General features: G+C 38.8%; 1 protein-coding gene across 1 annotated transcript in view; it reads right to left on the bottom strand.

Moving 5' to 3' along the window:
- The window catches only part of SCAPER (S-phase cyclin A associated protein in the ER), a gene marked incomplete in the record, with an annotated part of 368,987 nt that overhangs the window by 22,218 nt on the left and 328,049 nt on the right, over positions 1-18,720 (bottom strand). The window contains 2 exon segments of the mRNA XM_034784768.1: positions 15,181-15,330; positions 17,799-18,036. Coding sequence (XP_034640659.1) covers positions 15,181-15,330; positions 17,799-18,036 — 388 coding nt within the window.

Genomic DNA, 18,720 nt, shown 5'->3' with positions numbered 1-18,720 from the left:
GGGGTGTTGGGGGGAGGTCAGGGCAGAGGGCTGGGGTGTGTGTGGGGGTGCAGGGCAGAAGGCTCGGGGTGGGGGGGTTCAGGGGTCAGGGCAGATGGCTGGGGGTGTGTGGGGGTACAGGGCAGAAGGCTGGATGTGTGGGGGATTCAGGGATAAGGGCAGAGGGCTGGGGGTGTGTGGGGGTACAGGGCAGAAGGCTGGGTGTTGGGGGGGACTCGAGGTCAGGGCAGAGGGCTGGGTGTGGGTGGAGGTGCAGGGCAGAGGGCTGGGTGTGGGGGGTGCAGGGCAGAAGGCTGGGGTGCTCGGCTCGTGGGGGTGCTCCCAGGCCCCTGCCCTGAGCGGCTCATGGCAGGGGGCTGGGAGGGATATGCCCTGTTCCACCCCCTTCCCCAAGGCTCATCCCTACCTCTCTCTGCCTGCTCTACGGAGCAGCGAGCACGCTGCGCTCGGCTCTGCTCCGCTCCCCCTCCCCCTCGCAAGGGCCATCGCTGGCAGGGAGAGGGAGAGGGAGGGGGAGGAGGAAGGGCCGGAATGCACCAAGCTGTGGGAAGAAACGGGGAAAGGGGGAAGCTTGGCTGCCGCAGGACCAAGCTTCTGCCTCCTGCCCCCGCAGGGGAGAGTGGTGGTGGTGGGGGGGTGGCTGAGTGGGGCAGGGGGCCGGGGCCCTCCCCCTCCACCGCTCTCCCCTGCGGAGGCAGAAGCTTGGTCCTGCGGCAGCCAAGCTTCCCTCCTCTTCCCCCAGCGTGGCGCTTTCCGGCCCCTCTGCCCCTCCTCCTCCTCTCACCGGGCAGGCAGTAGCGTGCCACTCAAAATCGGCTCGCATGCCGTAGGTTGCCGACCCCTGCTTTAGGGTTTTTGGTCTAGCATGGGTATATAATTGACAGAAGAATTTGGCCAAACACTATAATAATCCCAAATCTTTCTATCACTTACTACAAAGGATAGTTATAAACAAAGCAGCATATTTAAATATGTAAACATGTTTACTAAACCTGATGCTAACAAGAAATCTAGCTGAACGTATAGGTTCAATATGTTCCTAATTTAAAATTTTAATACATAAGCAAAAATGTGTTAGCCTAAAAGATTTATTAAAAGTTATGTAAGTAGTTGCTTTAATATTTTTTTCCTATAACAGATGAATTAAAGCAGATGAAATTCAGTTATGAGTAGAACATATAGAAGTAACAGACGTTGGAAAAGATTAGCTCCATTACAGCAGGTAGGAGTTAGCAATATTCTCAAAGGAAAAAATTCAGAGATGCCTTGAGGCTCTCCTGCTGTAAGGTTAACTTGTGCCTGTACCAATGTAGTCTACTCTAAAGTAGAACCACTCTCTAAGGTCTTGTGTGGGTGCCATGAGAAAAGTAGTGAAACTACGGGGAAGGTTAATGCGAACTATTTTCTGGCCTGAACTTATCTACTGCCATACAGTGTGTTCATATTTTCTTTTCTTTTTTTGTGAGCTCCAAAACAGTTATACAACATTTCTGCTTAAACATAAAAAATATTACACAAAGATTTGCTAGTCTTTTTGAATGTGCTGATTTAGTGCTTTCTCAGGTGAAATAGGTTCCCCTTCGAATTTTTCTTCTGCTTATGCTTCTTGGATGATAGTTCAGTATGAGCAGATCCTAATTATGGTTCATAATCATTATTCAACATTCATGCTGAGTTATCTTAGTCATTTCAAAGTTTATTACTCTTTAAATAAATGCATACTTCCTGTGTTTCATTCACAACCTAATCTTTTACTCCAGTATTTGTTCACATTAGCTCTGTGGTGAAAGCTGAAAAGAGGTTTAAAGGTTTGGGAGCTGGTTAATTCAGAGACTTGTAAACTCGTAATAGCAATAGATGAGTATGGTCCTTTGCATGTTATTTTCACCTGATTGAGGTGTGTACAACTGGGTAACCAGCCAGTTTAATGTCCCGATTCAGCAAGTTACACAAGCACACGCCTAACTTTAAGCGTGTGAGAAGTCTCAACTACTCATGTGCTTAAAGTATCTTCCTGAACTGGGGCCTCAGTTTCTTATCCCAATCAACTTCAATTTATAAAGCACTAACCCACAGGCCAACACACTGTAACTGTTTATCAGATGAGAAAGTTATCAGACACAAATTTGGACATGCTACAAATCACGTGTATCTACAGAAATCATGTATACTGTGGCATCAAATAATAAAGATCAATGTGCAATGTCTCAAATCCATATATTTTATAGAAAACATTGAAATGATTGAAATATTACCTCTTTTATCTTTAGTTTTACATTATCTTTCAAGAGGTCAACATCAAATTTAGATAAAATCTACCACCCTTCCTCCAACTCTTTGATTACCTGATTACCTCAGAATTGGTTAACAAGAACTGTGTCTTTATACATATTGAACCTATATGTTTGCCACTGGTCTCCAGTTTTGTCTAAGACTATTGGAACTTAGGTGCAAAAGGGCTCCTGAAAAGCCTTTATGTTTGAGCAGGACTTACATATTAAACTTCCCTATTTGCTCAAGGTGTTATTTTGTGTAATTATAGATATATTTAACATCTCAAAGTGATTGAGGATTTAAAAAAAAAATTTAGCTCATGGCAAGGCACATTAACTTTTTAGAATGACTACTGATCTTTTTTAAAAAAAAAAAACTATGACTTGCAATTCCTTCTGTCTCTATTAACTTGATATTTTGGTGGTGTTTGAACACTACAGATTGCAGGGTTTGGATTAAATAGTTTGACTCACATATAGCATGTGGATGAGAAATTCTGTACTGGTAGTCATTACTAGCAGTTCAGATGTAGTATGCTGCATGTAAGGAACTGGATCTCACTTAAAAAAATCCAAATGTGGATGCTTGGTCAGTTGAAAAACAACACTACATCAGCTTTCACTAAAATACCAATTATGTGCCTGATAATGTGGCTATTTATGTCCATTCTATATCCCACTACCTACTCTGCAGTGTCAAGTGTTTGCACACTTGTTTGGTGGACATTAGAGGATCTTTGAAGCATGCCCTTTTCTGCAACTTAATTTGGGTACTGTATCTGAATGAATGACATATTGGTGAATTTGGGATGGGTTACATGACCTCAGGTTCCATTTTCTGTATTAAAGGGAAGGTCTCTCAGGACTGTAGGACAGACGTGGGCAAACTACAGCCCGCGGGCTACATCCAGCCCACGGGACCGTCCTGACCAGTCCCACAGCTCCCAGCCCAGGAGCCTAGTCCCCGGCCCCTCCCCCGCTGCCCCCCATCCTCCGTAGCCATGCTGCTGAGAGGCCCACGCTTTGGCCTGCTGCTCCCGCTGGGCAGCGTAGCTGGCTCTGGTCAAGTGTAGCGGCTGCGAGCTCCTGCTGCTGCTAAGGGGGCAGCGAGTGTGTGTGGGAGGTTGGGTAAGGGAGCGGGGGGTCCTGAGGGGCAGTCAGGGAGGAGGGGGCGGTTGGATGGGGCGGAGGTTCTGGGGGGGGGGGCAGTCAGGGGATGGGGAACAGGGAGGCTTGGGAGTGGGAGTCCCGGGGGGCCTGACAGGGGATGGGGATGTGGATAGGAGTCGGGAGGGCAGTCAGGGGACAGGGAGCAGGGGGGTTGCATAGGGGGCAGGGGTCCTGGGAGGGGACGGTCAGGGGACAAGGAGTGGGGGGGTTGGATGCATTGGGGGTTCTGATGGGGGCAGTCAGGGGGCGGGAAGTGGGAGGGGGCCAGGCTGTTTGGGGAGGCACAGCCTTCCCTACCCAGCCCTCCATACAGTTGTGCAACCCCGATGTGGCCCTCAGGCGAAAAGGTTTGCCCACCCCTGCAGTAGGAGGACTGCATAGCTCCTATCTACTCAATGGGCCTGATTCGCCACGGTCTTGTGTAACCATTTACACCTATACAAAGTGAATGATAAGAAAGGTCTAAAACTCTACCAGTTCCCATTGCTACTAGGACACATACAGGTAATATATCAATGTAGGCCTCAACTATGTTGAATGATGATTAGGAGAAATCTGTACCTGAAAGAATCCCTTGGAAATGAGATCTTACAGGTACCTAATAAATATTTAAGATAAATCTGGACCAAAGGATGATGCAATACTAAAATTCTAATCAAAATTTGACATTCACAGTTTGAGTCTTCTCTCATTTACACTGGTGTAACTCAATTGACTAGAATGGAGTTAGTCTTGACTTAAGTTAGCATAAATCAGAGGAGAATCAGAATCTTGGTCTTCAAGAATTAAATCTGATTATTGGAGGAGAGTTCTTCCATCACACTTGGAGAGATTCTCTAGAGGTGGTTGTTTCCCAACCAGTGGGCCACAACCCCCAGAGGGTCATAGAAGACAATCAGGTGGGTGGCAAAGCATTGAAAATTTTACCACACTCTAAAGAAAAGAGAATCTTGCTCTCCCACTCCCCAGAGACCCTTACCCTTCAAGGTAAAGTATTCTCTATTAACCTCTCAAAACTCACACAAATAAATTATACAGCATTATCATTGTTATAAAGGAGACATTTTTGCCTTGTACTTTTATAGTAAATGTAATGTGGTTGTGAAAACGTTTGAGTTCAAACAAGGGGTCACCAACCAGTAAAGGTTCAGAAACACTGCTCTGTGTGCTATATTACTGAGATGGCAGAAAGAAAGCTTTAAGCTGAAAATAGGAAAATTTTCTGCCATGAAAGGTAAATCATCATCTACCAGTAACTAAGTTTAGTCACAGACTAGCAAGACTTTTCATAGTACTCACCTAGGCTACATTATTTTTAACTTATATTTTATAATTAGGCTTGGCAGAATTTGACTGTTTTATATGAATGTTTATTTTTAAGCCTTTTTCCCTATATTTATCAATTCAAATTTTCACAGATGCAAAAAAATACTGGGGGTCAGACAATTATTTAATGATTGCAGACAATGAGTCTCAAAAAGTTAAAGCATTATAACCATTAAAACACAAATTGTCAACATCACATGTCAAAACATACACAGTAAATAGCCTTAAATCTAATTCTAATAAGTTTTCAAGCAGCATTTTTCTTACTTTGGCTATCTGTAAATTTGGATTATTATGGAGGGAAATACTTTCCCCTCAGTTTGTGTGTGTATGTTGAAATTGACGTTTATAAACATTTACCGATAAAAAGCTAATCTTTCCAAGCCTATTTATAATTCTCTCTCTATTTCTGTACAATTCCAATAAAACATTATTTTATTTAAGCCTAGTGGAATTGGGTATGCAGACTAATTTGGACTGTAACAGCCTGGCACCCCTAGAGAAGTATCAAAATACTTTGGCCCCTCAAGGAAGACAGAGAGGAGTAGTTAATTGCCTGAGTACGAACACAGAACAGGCTGTTGTCTTTCTTTCCAAACAGTGCACAGCAGCGCTGAGGGGAGCCACTGTGGGTATGGAGAGAGTTGAATGGCTTATATTCTATGAGGCTATCATAGGAGATCGTTCCCTCACACACTAGGCAAAACAGATGATGGCTCTCAGCAACTGATTAAAGATTTGCAGACTTCAGACTTTGTTTTAAATTTTTGTGTGAAATTTAATTCTCATGAAAATGAGAGACTGATAGCTTTGGTTAGAGTCAGACAGAGTAAAGGCAGGCGTCATGCAAGCTTATTCATACATCTCTGCCAAAGTAGCTCTATCTTGACTGGCCAAACCCATAATATTCCAGGATTGGGTCTCGGCTGAGAAGAAAGCGCCTATTAAGCAGAATCATGCCAAACTCTGTGGTGTTTTTTTTTACATGGACAAGTGTCCACTAGGGATTAAGCTGAGGCCACCAAGATCATTTTATTTCTGACCTAAGATTAGAACCCAGTCCTCCAGAGGCTAGTAGATTAACTCAAGGCTGTGCCCAGCCCTCTTTTTCACCTTAGAATTCTGTCCAACTTTAAGCTTCAGTTATGGGCTACATTTTTAAGGCTGGAAAAAGTTTATTCTGCAGATGATTCAAAATGACAGAAACCAGAAATCCTTAACTGAATGTAACTATGGTTCATCATCATAAAATCTTTGTTCAGATATGTCAATATCCCACAAAGCACAGGACCCACTTTGGTGTTTTATCAGTACAGTTAACCTACAAAGCTATTAAAGATCTTGCCTTATTTGAATTACCTGTGGTCACTGTTATTTATTGCATTTTAGGCACAGCAGTTTGAAAATTTTCAATACATTTTTTGCACCAGGTTTTTGTTCATCCATGAAGAACAATTACAATTGTGTTAATTACAAAAAAAGAGCACCCATCCCATCTCTTAGGTCGCTTTGTTAGACTCTTAAAAATACAATTAGTTCCTAACAGTCTAAAAATGTCTTGACAAATTATCTACAAGATGTTCCCATGCTTCCCCAATTGTATCTAGAGTGGAAAATCATTCTTATTGAAGGCCTTTGTCCACTTAAACTCCTCTTGGGTTATGTAAAACTCACTAAAACTGTGTTTTAATTCGCTCCATTTTAAGACAATGAGTTTTATTACACGTGGATTTTTTCTGGTTTATCAAGACTACAACACACCATATGACTTATGAACATGTTAAAGTATTCAAGAACATCCCCAATGATTTTTATGGTTCCAATTGAAAAAAATCATTTTTTTTTAGTATCATATGATTGTAAACAATTTGGCTACAAATAGTCAAATTGGTGTTTAAAGTCCTATGTTAAAAGGACACTATAAATATGAGATCTACTTAGTTAAAAAAAATTGAGCTAAAAGTCGTTTGGGGTACTATTTATTTATTTTTTTACCAAGATTTGTGCTAATTACAAAAAAAGAGCACTCATCCCATGCAGTAGGTCGCCTTGTTAGACTCTTAAAAATACAATTCGTTCCTAACAGTCTAAAAATCAACTCACTGACAGCACTACTAGGACCCTAAGAATGCCCCACTGCTAGAGGCTCCCTAGTAGTCTAAGCTGGCCTGAGCGGCTATATGTATCTGAACTCACTGCTGTCATAATCTGTATCTAAAAGCTGTTATGTAAGGTATCATATGCGAACTGGTAACACAGTGGCATTAAGGATATACAGGTGATATATGAAAATAATAAATATGTACTGGAAATAGGTTACTGAAATGTGTTTGGCAGGTAGGTCTTAAGCACCCTTCCCTAGACAAAGGAATGTGGTCCCATGTGCTTGAATGGTCTCCAGTGGAAAACTGAGAAGAAGAGACAATGAAGTACATTTACATAAAAGATAAACAAAACCATCGAACTAGTGAATGGAGATTGCCACTTAACTATCCAGATGGGGGAGGAGGGAAGAGGAGACTGCAAAAAATTAATATGGCATCAGCTCCCTGGTAGACATAGCAAGCTGAGCCCCCAGGAAGGCCACCTGACTTTGAAAACACAGATAATCATTGGGGTCGGGAAGGAATTTTCCTCCAGGGTAGATTGGCTGAGCCTCTGGAGGTTTTTCACCTTCCTCCGCAGCATGGGGCAGGGATCACTAGCAGGAGGGTCTCTGCCGATTGAAGTCACTAAAACACAGGATTGGGGACTTCAACGGCAGAGTCCAGGGAAGGGTCTTGAGGCCTGCAGCATGCAGGGGGTCAGACCAGATGATCATAATGGTCCCTTCTGACCTTAAAGTCTATGAGGATATAAGCAGAGAGAAAAAGCCATTTTGGCGTCCTTCACCTGAAGAGCCAAAAAAACCAAGCGCTTTGAGCCCTGTGTTGGATCCTTGCTAAGAACTGGCCAGTCATGCTGGAAGCACAACTGTGGTGAGAAACTGCTTTGAACAAAAGGCTCTAGTTTGTTTAATTAGGTTTTAATCTTAGAAGCATACTTTTACTTTTGTTTGTAACCATTTCTATCTCAATTACTTCTACTTGGTATCACTTAAATATCCCTTCTTTATAAATAAACTTAATCTTGTTTTATTACACAGCCATTTGAGTACAGTATTTCAGACTGAAGGGTAAAATCCTCAGCCAAACTAACAGGCGGGTGCTGTGTACTGTTTCTTCAAAGGAGCAGTGGATTTGATAAAGTTTTGTGAGTGCTACAGTGAGAGGGGCTGAGCACTGCAGAAGAGACGGTTTTGGGTAAATTCGGGACTGGAAAGGCTGTTGGTGTCACCCTGCAAGGAGTAACCAGGGTGATGGAAGCCAGGGCGAGGTCACTGTGCTGTAAGTAGACTGCTGATGTCACCCTGCAAGGAGTAACTAGGGTGATGGAAGCCAGGGCGAGGTCACTGTGCTGTAAGTAGGCTGCTGATGTCAGGCTCTGAACCAAAGTTGCATACCACAGAAGCACTCAGAGTTACAAGGCAGGCAGTGACACAATCCCTTACTGGTCTGGGTGAACTCCCAATGCCTCACAACTACCCCAGCAGCAATGCGATTATAACAAAAATTTAATAATCAACTCCACCAACAAAACCATTGGTGGAGTCTCCAGCTTCTCTTTCTTATACCTGTCCCCCAAGCCTCCCTGTCAATTTATGTGGTTTTATAATCCCATTATCCTATTGTTAAAAGTTTTGCTCTTCCCTTTTGTTGAAAGACTGATGCAAACAACAGTGGAAACTGACAGACTACAGTAAGAAAACAGTGAAAATTATACACAGAAAGTGCTATCAAATGCACAAAATAAACCACCTGCAAAAATTAAAGCTTTTTTTCCCCTTTAAATTCTATAGGTGAAGTAATCTTAGGTGTTACCTGTAAAACAACAGGAAATTATTTTCAGACATAATTGTGATTTTAAAGTTGACGAAGTCTGTTTAGACACTTTCTATGATAGCTGATGCTTCTCTTAGCAGCAGTAACTTCAGCTGGCTCCTCTGGTGGAAATACTGTTTCAGAAGGAGCATGCTGCTTAGAGTTATTGCTCCCTAGCTCTATTCCTTTCCCCTCACTCATGCAGTGGGTTTCCCTAGGCTTGAGTAAGGGAGAGAGTGAGGTACACTGGCTTTGCACTCCCTTCCATGGGTTAGAGGCCCTTTTGCCCCTTTATTCCACGTCTTTTCCTCTTTTGCATGCTGGCGAACAGCCAGGTGCACAAGGTCCCCAGTAAACAAACATCCTCTTACAGTTCTAAGAACTGGTATGTACAGAAAACTGATAGTAAATACTAGCTATATCTCTCCTGTCATAATTTAACATTTCAGAACAATAAAGGATATCAGACACTATGGCTGAAACTTTCAAGGCAGTGCAGGGGATTTAGCCACACATTTTCCACTAAAGATAAATCCCCTGTACTGCTATGAAAATTTCAACCTATGGGCTTGGAAAACAGTATGAAGTAAAACTTGGCATAATTAACTTTTACAGTTACACTTTGCTGCTTCTTCCTCAAGCCCCAGCTAATGCCTACAAGTGTAAAATAGTAAATAAGTATCTACTAGTAAGTATAATTTCATGCCACAGAAACAATATATTTAATAATGCTATTATTGTGCTTTTTCAGTTACACAACTATTTAAGTATTACAAATTTGCAAATATTAATTTAGGAAGCTCATAGAAATGAAAGAATTTATCAGCAACTTTGATAAACATGACAACATATTTTCCACACATGCAACCAGTATTTGTGCCCATAAATCACATAGCTAGATGTCAAAATAATCTCACAAAGGACTGGATTAAAAAAAAGTCAAATGCAAATTTTAAAGGTAGGTTGAGGTTTCTTTAAAAATTTGGGCTTGATTTTCATTTACACTAATGGCCACATTACACCACTCTGACAATGTGAAGTGGCTTTAAAGTGAGTGTAAATGTAATTTAGACCATTTTATAATTTTATGGACTTTTTGTTTGTTTTAACTTTATGTTAAATAGTTGAAACAAAGTGTTTACTCTTCGTTTTTTTTAGCATTATATTTATACCGTGATTTTACTGCTGTGTGATGTGTAATAGTTTTAAGAAAGGAGAAACTCCTCTATTGAAAAGTTGACTGGTCTTTTTTCATTTTCAAATTACAGTTGGTGTTATACTTGTACAAAAGGTTCTGTCAGTTTTGCATTAAATCTTCCACATTAAAAATGCTATTGCTGTGTCCTAGTAGGTAGATGACAATATTAAATGAAAACTAACCCTTTAATATATGTATTCCTATTTTCAACAGATGGTTTATTGTAATCCATTAATGTTATAAATTATATATGAATTTACAATAAAAACATTTTAAATCTAAATGACTTTTCTTGAGCCAATAAATGTGGAGTTTATACCCAGTGACCTAATAACATCATGCTTCAGATTGATAATTTAGAGGTATAAGGCTCTGTATTGCCAATACCCAAAGTGAATCAGACTCACACAAAAGCAGTTTAAATACATTGTTTGTGTTAATTCCTGAAAGTAATAAAACTAGATTTATGATACAGGCACAACTAGATAGATGAACAGTGCAACTTCTTTTAGAAGCCTTTTGATGCAAGATCACGGGTCTAACTAAGGTCTTTAATTTGAAAAGATTTTCCAAATTAAGAATATTCCCTAACTACAATGAATATGCAAAGATTTTTATTCCCCAAACAGTAATGTGAAGGAAGCCAAATCATCTGTCATTTGTGTTAATTTAATTATCAGGCTACATTCAATTATCCAATATAAAATGCAAATGAAGTAGATGGTTGACAGCACATAGCAATTACGTTCATTATAATAATTAAATCAGACAAAGTAGAAAAGGGAATGAAAATGTAATAAAATACGAGGGGATTTTTAATTAACAACAACATTTTAATTAGAAACTCTTATCCTATAGTAAGTTGATGATTGGCTTAATCAAAGATAGGGACATTATTTTTATTTTTATTATTATTTTGAGTGCATCTTTAGTATCATGGGACCTGTTTTCTTAAGTTAATAGACTAAATGGTGACAAATAAAGAGAACCAGTTTCACTGACCATACTTTATGCAAAGCAGATGCCTAATAAAGCAATCTTACACTAACGCATGATTACAGAATTCTTGTCTTGTAAAAATGCAAGATGTCTAACCCTACAGTAAATAAAAGTTCACGTGCTGATACAAAACAGACAGTGCAGTTTACACTCGACTAATGATGCTAAAGCATTTAACATATTAAAGGACTGTTTGCTTTAAAAAATTGTTAGTTTCATAACCCAGGCCCTGAAAAAAGCTTTATGAAGATTAAAACAGGATATGAAAAAACTATTACTAATACAATAAATGTAGGCAATGTCAGAAAGTCATAGTAATTTTAAAATAAACTTAGCAAGTATGGTCCAAACAAAAGAGAATCCCTTTATCCTGATCACTGGTTGCACAGACCAAAAGTTATTTTGTTATTTAAATCAGGACTCCACTGTATTACTTTTCAAAAGACAATGTCAAGGTTGGCAGCCCTAAAATATAACATACCTTACTAATAACATTATTTTAAAATTTACTCTGCTGAAAAATCTGTCCAGCCTCTAAAATAGGGGCTGCCAAATTCTGAATAACAAGCTTGCTGCTGCTTTGTCCTACTCATCATATAGGGTTTTGTGTCTGTGCTTGTAGGCATACATGTGAATGTACACAGACACACTGTAATATACCACGCTACTTGTCTGCCTTGTTCTTGTAAGCAGGGAATTGAAATTTACAGGAGATAATAGGGGACTAAGAATCTACAGAGAAAAAGACTTGTTTAAACTACAAACAAACCACAACAAATATTTTTTTGACTGCAGGAGCAATCAGAAGGCTGATATGAAATATCTCAGTCAATGGTCCCTTAAAATGCGCTTGATGAATATACAAACACAGTTATCAGGATTTAAGGGATATTTGTCTTCTTCGGTGAAATCTGGGATACATGCTTTGACTTCTTGGAGCATAGAATCATAGAACTGGAACAGACCTTGAGAGGTCCTCTAGTCCAGTCCCCTGCACTCAAAGTAGGACTAAGTATTATGTAGACCATCCCTGACAGGTGTTTGTCTAACCTGCCTTTAAATCTCCAATGACAGAGTTTCCACAAACTTCCTAGGCAATTTATTCCAGTGCTTTACTACCCTGACAGAAAGTCTTTCCTAATGTCCAGCCTAAACCACCCTTGCTACAATGTAAGCCCCTTAGTCTTCTCTTCTCCAGACTAAACATACCCAATTTTTTCAATCTTCTCTCATAAGGTAATGCTTTCTAGACCTTTCATCATTTTTGTTGCTTTTTGTACTTTCTCCAATTTGTCCACATCTTTCCTGAAACTGGGCACAATACTCCAGTTGAGGTCTAATCAATGCAGAGTAGAGCAGAAGAATTACTTCTTGTGTCTTACTTACAACACTTCAGCATCTTTAAGGAGGCTAATGTTTACGGTTCTAGAGCATTTGTTATTTGGCTTCTGCTTCAGGAATATACTAATTTTTTTAAAACTAGCATTGCACAAATGTTCAATGTAAAAACAGAAAGTCCAGGAACTAACATTATAGTGCTAATAAATGAACCAGTAGCACTTCCTGTATCATGGAAGGCATCACTTCAATACTGGGAATCACAGCACTAGCATACGAAAATAACAGTTGCACGCAAATCCCAGTGCCTGTTCGGTACCTGAATTTATTACTAGTTGGCCAGAGACAGTCTATGCTTAAACAGTGTAAAAGAGAAACTCAATTATTGCCCTTATCCTCACAATACAGGCATGTAACTTTCTGAAAAGGTGTTGAAACCTGAAGGGTCCAACTTGAGGTAAAGAAATGCTCCTTATTTGAGCCTACATGAATGGTCCTACAGAAGGAAAGAGAATCAAATTGACCCAGAGATTAGTTTTCTCTCTTCTTTAGATTAAAACAGACCAGGAGGCATGAATATCTAGTTTCTCTAAGGAGCAAAATTTGACCATTTAAAATACATGTGGATTTTAAAAAAATTAAATAACAAATTACCAGATTCTATGACATAAAAGTAAAACTTGTAACCCATCTAGTTGGAGATGTCATAATTATTATGCCACAGGCTGAAGGGTGAAACATGGTGGTTTTAAAAGGTGGGTGGGATCTTGGTAGTCTTCAACAAATTGTGAACAGGGTGGAAACATGTTTTTGCTTGAGAAAACTGATTTTTGCAAAAAAATTTGCAAAGCATTAAATGAAAATTGCCATTTTTATGAGTGAAATGCTCACAAAATGACCCTTAATTTTGCATATCTCTAACAGAAATAAATAGCTTGAAGAAGTGACACCAAAGCAGTCCACTATGTACACTGCCTCTACCGCCTGACAACCACTGTGCTTATTTTAGCAAGGACCTAACATTATTTTATGTAGGTGAAAAAGTTATTTATTAATCCTCAAATTTAATCCAGTTCATAGGTAGATTAGTGATGGTACATGACTTTAACCACAAGTGCAGATGCTGAAGATTTAGACAGACAGCAACATTACCAGCTGGGAATCATGCCCTCAGAAAAACACATTTATGCACATACTTTATCTCTTGGCTACCTACTCACCATAGCCATCTGCTAGAATGGCATGGTGCCTGCTCACAAGCTGGTGGACCTTTGCCCTAGGGCACAAATCTAAACAGCGATGGGCACTACAGAGCACTACAACTGACATCTCTGGAAAGTCGTCCCTCTTCTGTGCTATTACTGGCACATTAATGGTGCATGTCCCTTTTCCAATGGATCACAACTGTTTATACTTGTGAGCCAAAAAAAGAATTCCTGAAGTGGAGAGAAAAGGAAGATGGAGTTCACTGGCACTTCTGTGTACCAAGACCAGTTATACTGCAGTGGTAATTTGGAAAGCTCAGCAATACCACTCCGCTCTCAAAATGAACGCATTACAAAAATACCACCTGCAGGCAGTCTGTGTGAAAGAGCAGTGTCTCCACAGGACTTCTCAATTTCTGCTTCTATGGAGTCTAATCCCGATTCAAGTTCCAAGTTACTTAACATTAGCCCTGCAAAACACAGGACCATTCTTGGAGTCAGTTTTCTGAGGGAGCAGTGCCAGGCAACTTTTGGATCCTGAATTAGGATTTGGCTTCACACGGTAGCAGGGCTGCAGCACTTTCTCTGAAGCTGTGGCCAAAACCGCTGAAATTACATTTTTTACTGCATTGTCAGCCCTAAGATATTACAATGTTCAAATTGAAGTTGACAGCCCTATCATCATAATTCAAAAGGTTTTTTGTTTTTTTTAAACGTATACTGACAAGTTGAAACATTCACTTATATCTGCTCTTCAATTTATGGAGGGGATTAAACTTCTAATTCTGAATAAAATAGTTTAACGGAAAAGGGGCATAGCAGAAACAGACATAAAGGAGTAATAAAGCAAATGACAATGTAAAATATACCATATAACCAAATAATATCAAAGGATAATGCGACATAATACAATTTCTATATACACATACACAGTCAGGTCCAAGTATTCAAAAATAAAGAGCAAGGGTGAAGTTTTGCCCTGATTTACACACTGGTATACTCCGAATCCAAATATCCTCAAAGTTTTGCATCCTGATTATTTTGTAAGCAGTTCTTTCTAGTGTGTGAGTTCTGGGAGTCCATTATAGCTGTGGACCGCAGTGTCCAGGAAGTTGAAGGGGATTTCCAATGTTGTAATATCAGGTTATGTTTTGCAACTAAAGCAGAATGTAAGTGTCATTCCCATAGGAATCAGAGAGACCAGTGCACTATTAATATAATTTAGTACAAATAGAAAGGTTAAAATTAATGGAAGAATGAAGAACAAAGGATAAATTCTATTCTCAGATATGCATGCACAGCTCTTATTGGTTTCCAGGAGATTTGCATTTGCATATATCTAAAGGTAGAATTTGACCTTCTCTCTGGTACAAACGTCTATCCAATAGGAAAGGATAAAAAGAAAATATATGAACCTAAGATATAACACCCTTGTGGACATGAAAAACATACTTGTCAACAGTCCTGTTTTGGCAGTGACCAGGCCTAACTATGGCTGGTCAGTGCTATGAGTATCTCAAGCATAGGAGTACCAACCATAAAAAATAAATAAATGCCAAAAAGATGATGTCCCCCTTTACATTCCTCATTTAGTCTTTCGTCCTAATACAAAACTTAGGCTCCTATCTTACAGATGCTTATGTATGTTCATAAATTTACACACAATGGCACTACTTACATAATTAAGTATTTCAAGATCAGGGCCTAAACACGTGCACGATAATCCCAAACACATTTTCTGATTTCCTTACCTGATTATCTGGATGGTTGACAGTAAAATACCCAACACAAACAATGACTTCATGTAGCAGTCCTTCACAGGTATGCTGAGAACAGTACCACAGCAAAGAGCTGATAATATGACGGAATGCAAGAGAAAGTCCCTCAGCACCTACAATAGACTAACAGAAAATATGAAATCATAACCTAGCAATATATTATAGGGACTAACTGAAACAAATGAGAGTTGAAACTACAAATCACATACTTTTCAACGTTATCAGAAAGTATTCAAGTAAGATTTTGGTTATACTTTTGATTGTATAATGGTCGTGGTAAAAAAATGCCAAATGAACCCCTGCCCCTCTCCCCTCCTTAATTTTTTCATCAACTTATCAGTAGGATGTTAATTAATATGATAAATGCCACTGTAAATAAAACTGAATTTTATTTTTAAATGGGCAAAGAAAAATTTGGATTCTTCTCACTTGGCATTCTGTTAGCATTAAGCAGCCAATTTCATTAAATATGCAGAACATGTTCCGGGAAAACTTAATACTAATAATAATTCTCAGTAATAAGCAAAGGAAAACAAATCATTCCCAATTTTTGCAAAAGAGCAAAATACATTTCTCATTAATATCTGTGTGTTCTGAACGGAAAAGAAAGATAAATAATAACTAATAACTTTTCAAACAAACATTTTCAGAAGTTGGAAACATTCAAAATAAGACAACCATCAGCTGCAATTTTTTGGGGGGATACTTTCTGAAAGTAGGCAAATTGCTGTAGTGTAGAGATTCAGGAGAATTAGATTTTATCTGTGCAGCCTACAGCCTCTATTTAATAAACATGTCAAACAGACAGAGCGACATAAGGTCAAAGGGGAAAACTGAAGCATAAGGAATGAGCATGACAGTCTACTAACTCTAATGAAACAACAGCTCAGGCCTGTGGGAAAATATCTTTCATCTGAAAGTTTTCTTTATTTCATATCTTCTAGTCTGTGTGGACTATATGTACATAAATCTAAGTGTGCTAGAGTTAGGTTTTAACATAATCAAAATTCAGCCCAGAAAAATTGAATTTTTGTTTTAAAAAACCAGCAATGGATATCTTCCATCTCCATAGTTAATTCCCCCAATAAGTTGTTATACTTTCAAGCTTCAAAACATAATATAGTATCTATTTGCTACTTTACATCATGTAGCAATATGTTTTTGGGTCCAGCCCTTATTTAATTAGTCATGTCCATGCATGCTGTGACCTAATGCTCTGTGTTTAACCTTCCCTGATAACAACAGGCCAAGGGGTACATGAGTTTGTGTATAAAAGTTAAACTAATTTTTCAAGGAAACTATGCTTCCTCTTTAGCCTGAATTAATAGTAATTCAGTATCCTGTGTATTGTTTCTCACTACCATCTTTCAATTGTTAGACTGTCATGTTAAATGACGTACACACCCATGAGCCAGGGGATTATCTGTGCTGAAATTAATTCATACTGTGCCACAAGTGAACCTCTTCTTTTAATCAGAAAACTGTTCTATAGTCTTACTATTACATGATAAAACTATTCCTGAAAGCTAATAATCATCAGGCAGAACATAAACTATGTTTTCTTTCTTTCCTGCCTTATAGTCTGCTACAGTTCCTAAGTGTCAGGAGGGACAATGATATGTTTCAGGTGTGTGCTGCCTTTTTAACATTAACTAAATAGTTAACATTAATAGATGGAGACAAGTAGTTATTAAGATTGGAACAGTGATTCTGTCCATCAAAACAATACTATCACCCCAATTCAGCAAAGCAGGTAAGCAAATGCTTTATTGAACTGAAATTACATTTTTTACTGCATTGTCAGCCCTAAGATATTACAATGTTTACATATGAAATAACTTCTACTTTTGGGAAATTTGTCCCTCCCAATAGGGTGGCCTTGATCCTGCAACTGGATCCATGTGGATGAAGGGGTCTTCCTGCACAGAACTAGTTGTAAGATCAGGACTATTAGTTGTATACATTATACATAAAAGCTTCATTTGATATACTTCCCATCTGCCAAATTTGAATGTTTTTTTCCTGAGGAATTTTAAAAGATAGTATTTTTCTAGCTGAGTTGTACCATCTTAAATTTAAGTAAGTGGCAAGTCACACTTAAACACAGTGTGATCTAGGGATGCAGCCATCAACTCAAGGCACCTAAGCAGCTCAAAATATCATAGAAGTAAGCCATTTTCCATTCCGAAAAGAAAAAAAATAGCTGTTTGTGGACCGTGGCACAGAAGGTTTGCAAGCTTGTAACACAGGAGATTAGAATTGATATATAACATACTGGTCATCCTCAAAACCAGTGGAACAAAAATGGTAATGTTGTATATTCAGTTTAGTTTGTGTGTTCTGTATGTCTGCCTTATAATAAAAAAATAGATTGCATTTATTATTTCCCATAGTTAGACAATGGAAATAACATTAGCAAATAGCAATTCTATGCATGCAGAGATAAGATCAAAGAGTATTTATTTCATTTGTGACTCTTCCTCAAGTTAATTTTAAATACAACTATATGCATTTGGCTAAATTAAAAGAAAATGTACACAACAATATATGTTCTAATTTTAAGCATAAGTTAAAAAAGCAAAAATTGTTACCTGAAAAGCTGGCAGATCAAGAACTGCAAAGCTATTGAAGAAGCGTAAACTCTGAATAGCAACCTGGATCGTGTTCTCTGTATAACTCTCTTTAGGACTTGCCATGTTTGGATCTGAGATTGTGCCATGGAAAAGAATACAGTACAGCATATGCAAGACTCCAACTAGATCTGTAGTCCGAAGAACTGCAGTTAGCCCTGTGGGATCCTGACGTGTATTGTCAAAAATGGGCCAAGACCTACCAAAGAAACATTAAACTGTCTAAAACGAAAACTACCACAAGAGCTAACATTTTTAATGTCTCAAGTGGAAGAAAACAAGCAAACAGTTAAACATGAAAAAATCTGATGCCTATATGATGTCAGAAAACCATAGTATTTCCACAAAATGTTTGACAATATACCCTAATTTATATATAAAGTCTCTCTAATTATACACCTATCTTTAAGTATCTTTCTCCAAAGATATTGATCTCTAATTCCACTCCTAGGTTCTTACCAGTGTGATACCAGACAGGAACTCCATAGCATGAAAGTTATGACCACTTTGATCATAGTAGCTCCTTGCACACCTCTCATACATATATTTAGCCTACATCACTGGGCTCCAGGTCAGTTTCTTTATGACAATGGCTGGCAGAGGAACTCCCTTGGGACCATCACCACCTTAACTGACAAAGAGATGGTGGCTGGAACAAACTGATATATTAAATAGCAACAAGATACCAGGACCAGATGATATTCATCGGAGAGTTCTGAAGGAATTTAAGAATGAAATGGGTGAGCTGCAAACAAAAATATGCAGCCTCTTATTAAAATCAGCTATTATATTAGAAGACTGCAGGTAACAAAACCTAAGGAAAAAGGATAAACTAGTACAACTTGTGTAAAGGAAAACCATGCTTCTTCAATCTACCAGAATC

Source organism: Trachemys scripta, chromosome 10 (assembly GCF_013100865.1).
Source record: "Trachemys scripta elegans isolate TJP31775 chromosome 10, CAS_Tse_1.0, whole genome shotgun sequence".
Lineage (NCBI taxonomy): Eukaryota > Metazoa > Chordata > Testudines > Emydidae > Trachemys > Trachemys scripta.
The sequence above is the reverse complement of the archived record's forward strand: the minus strand, read 5'-3'. Positions and strand labels throughout refer to the sequence as shown.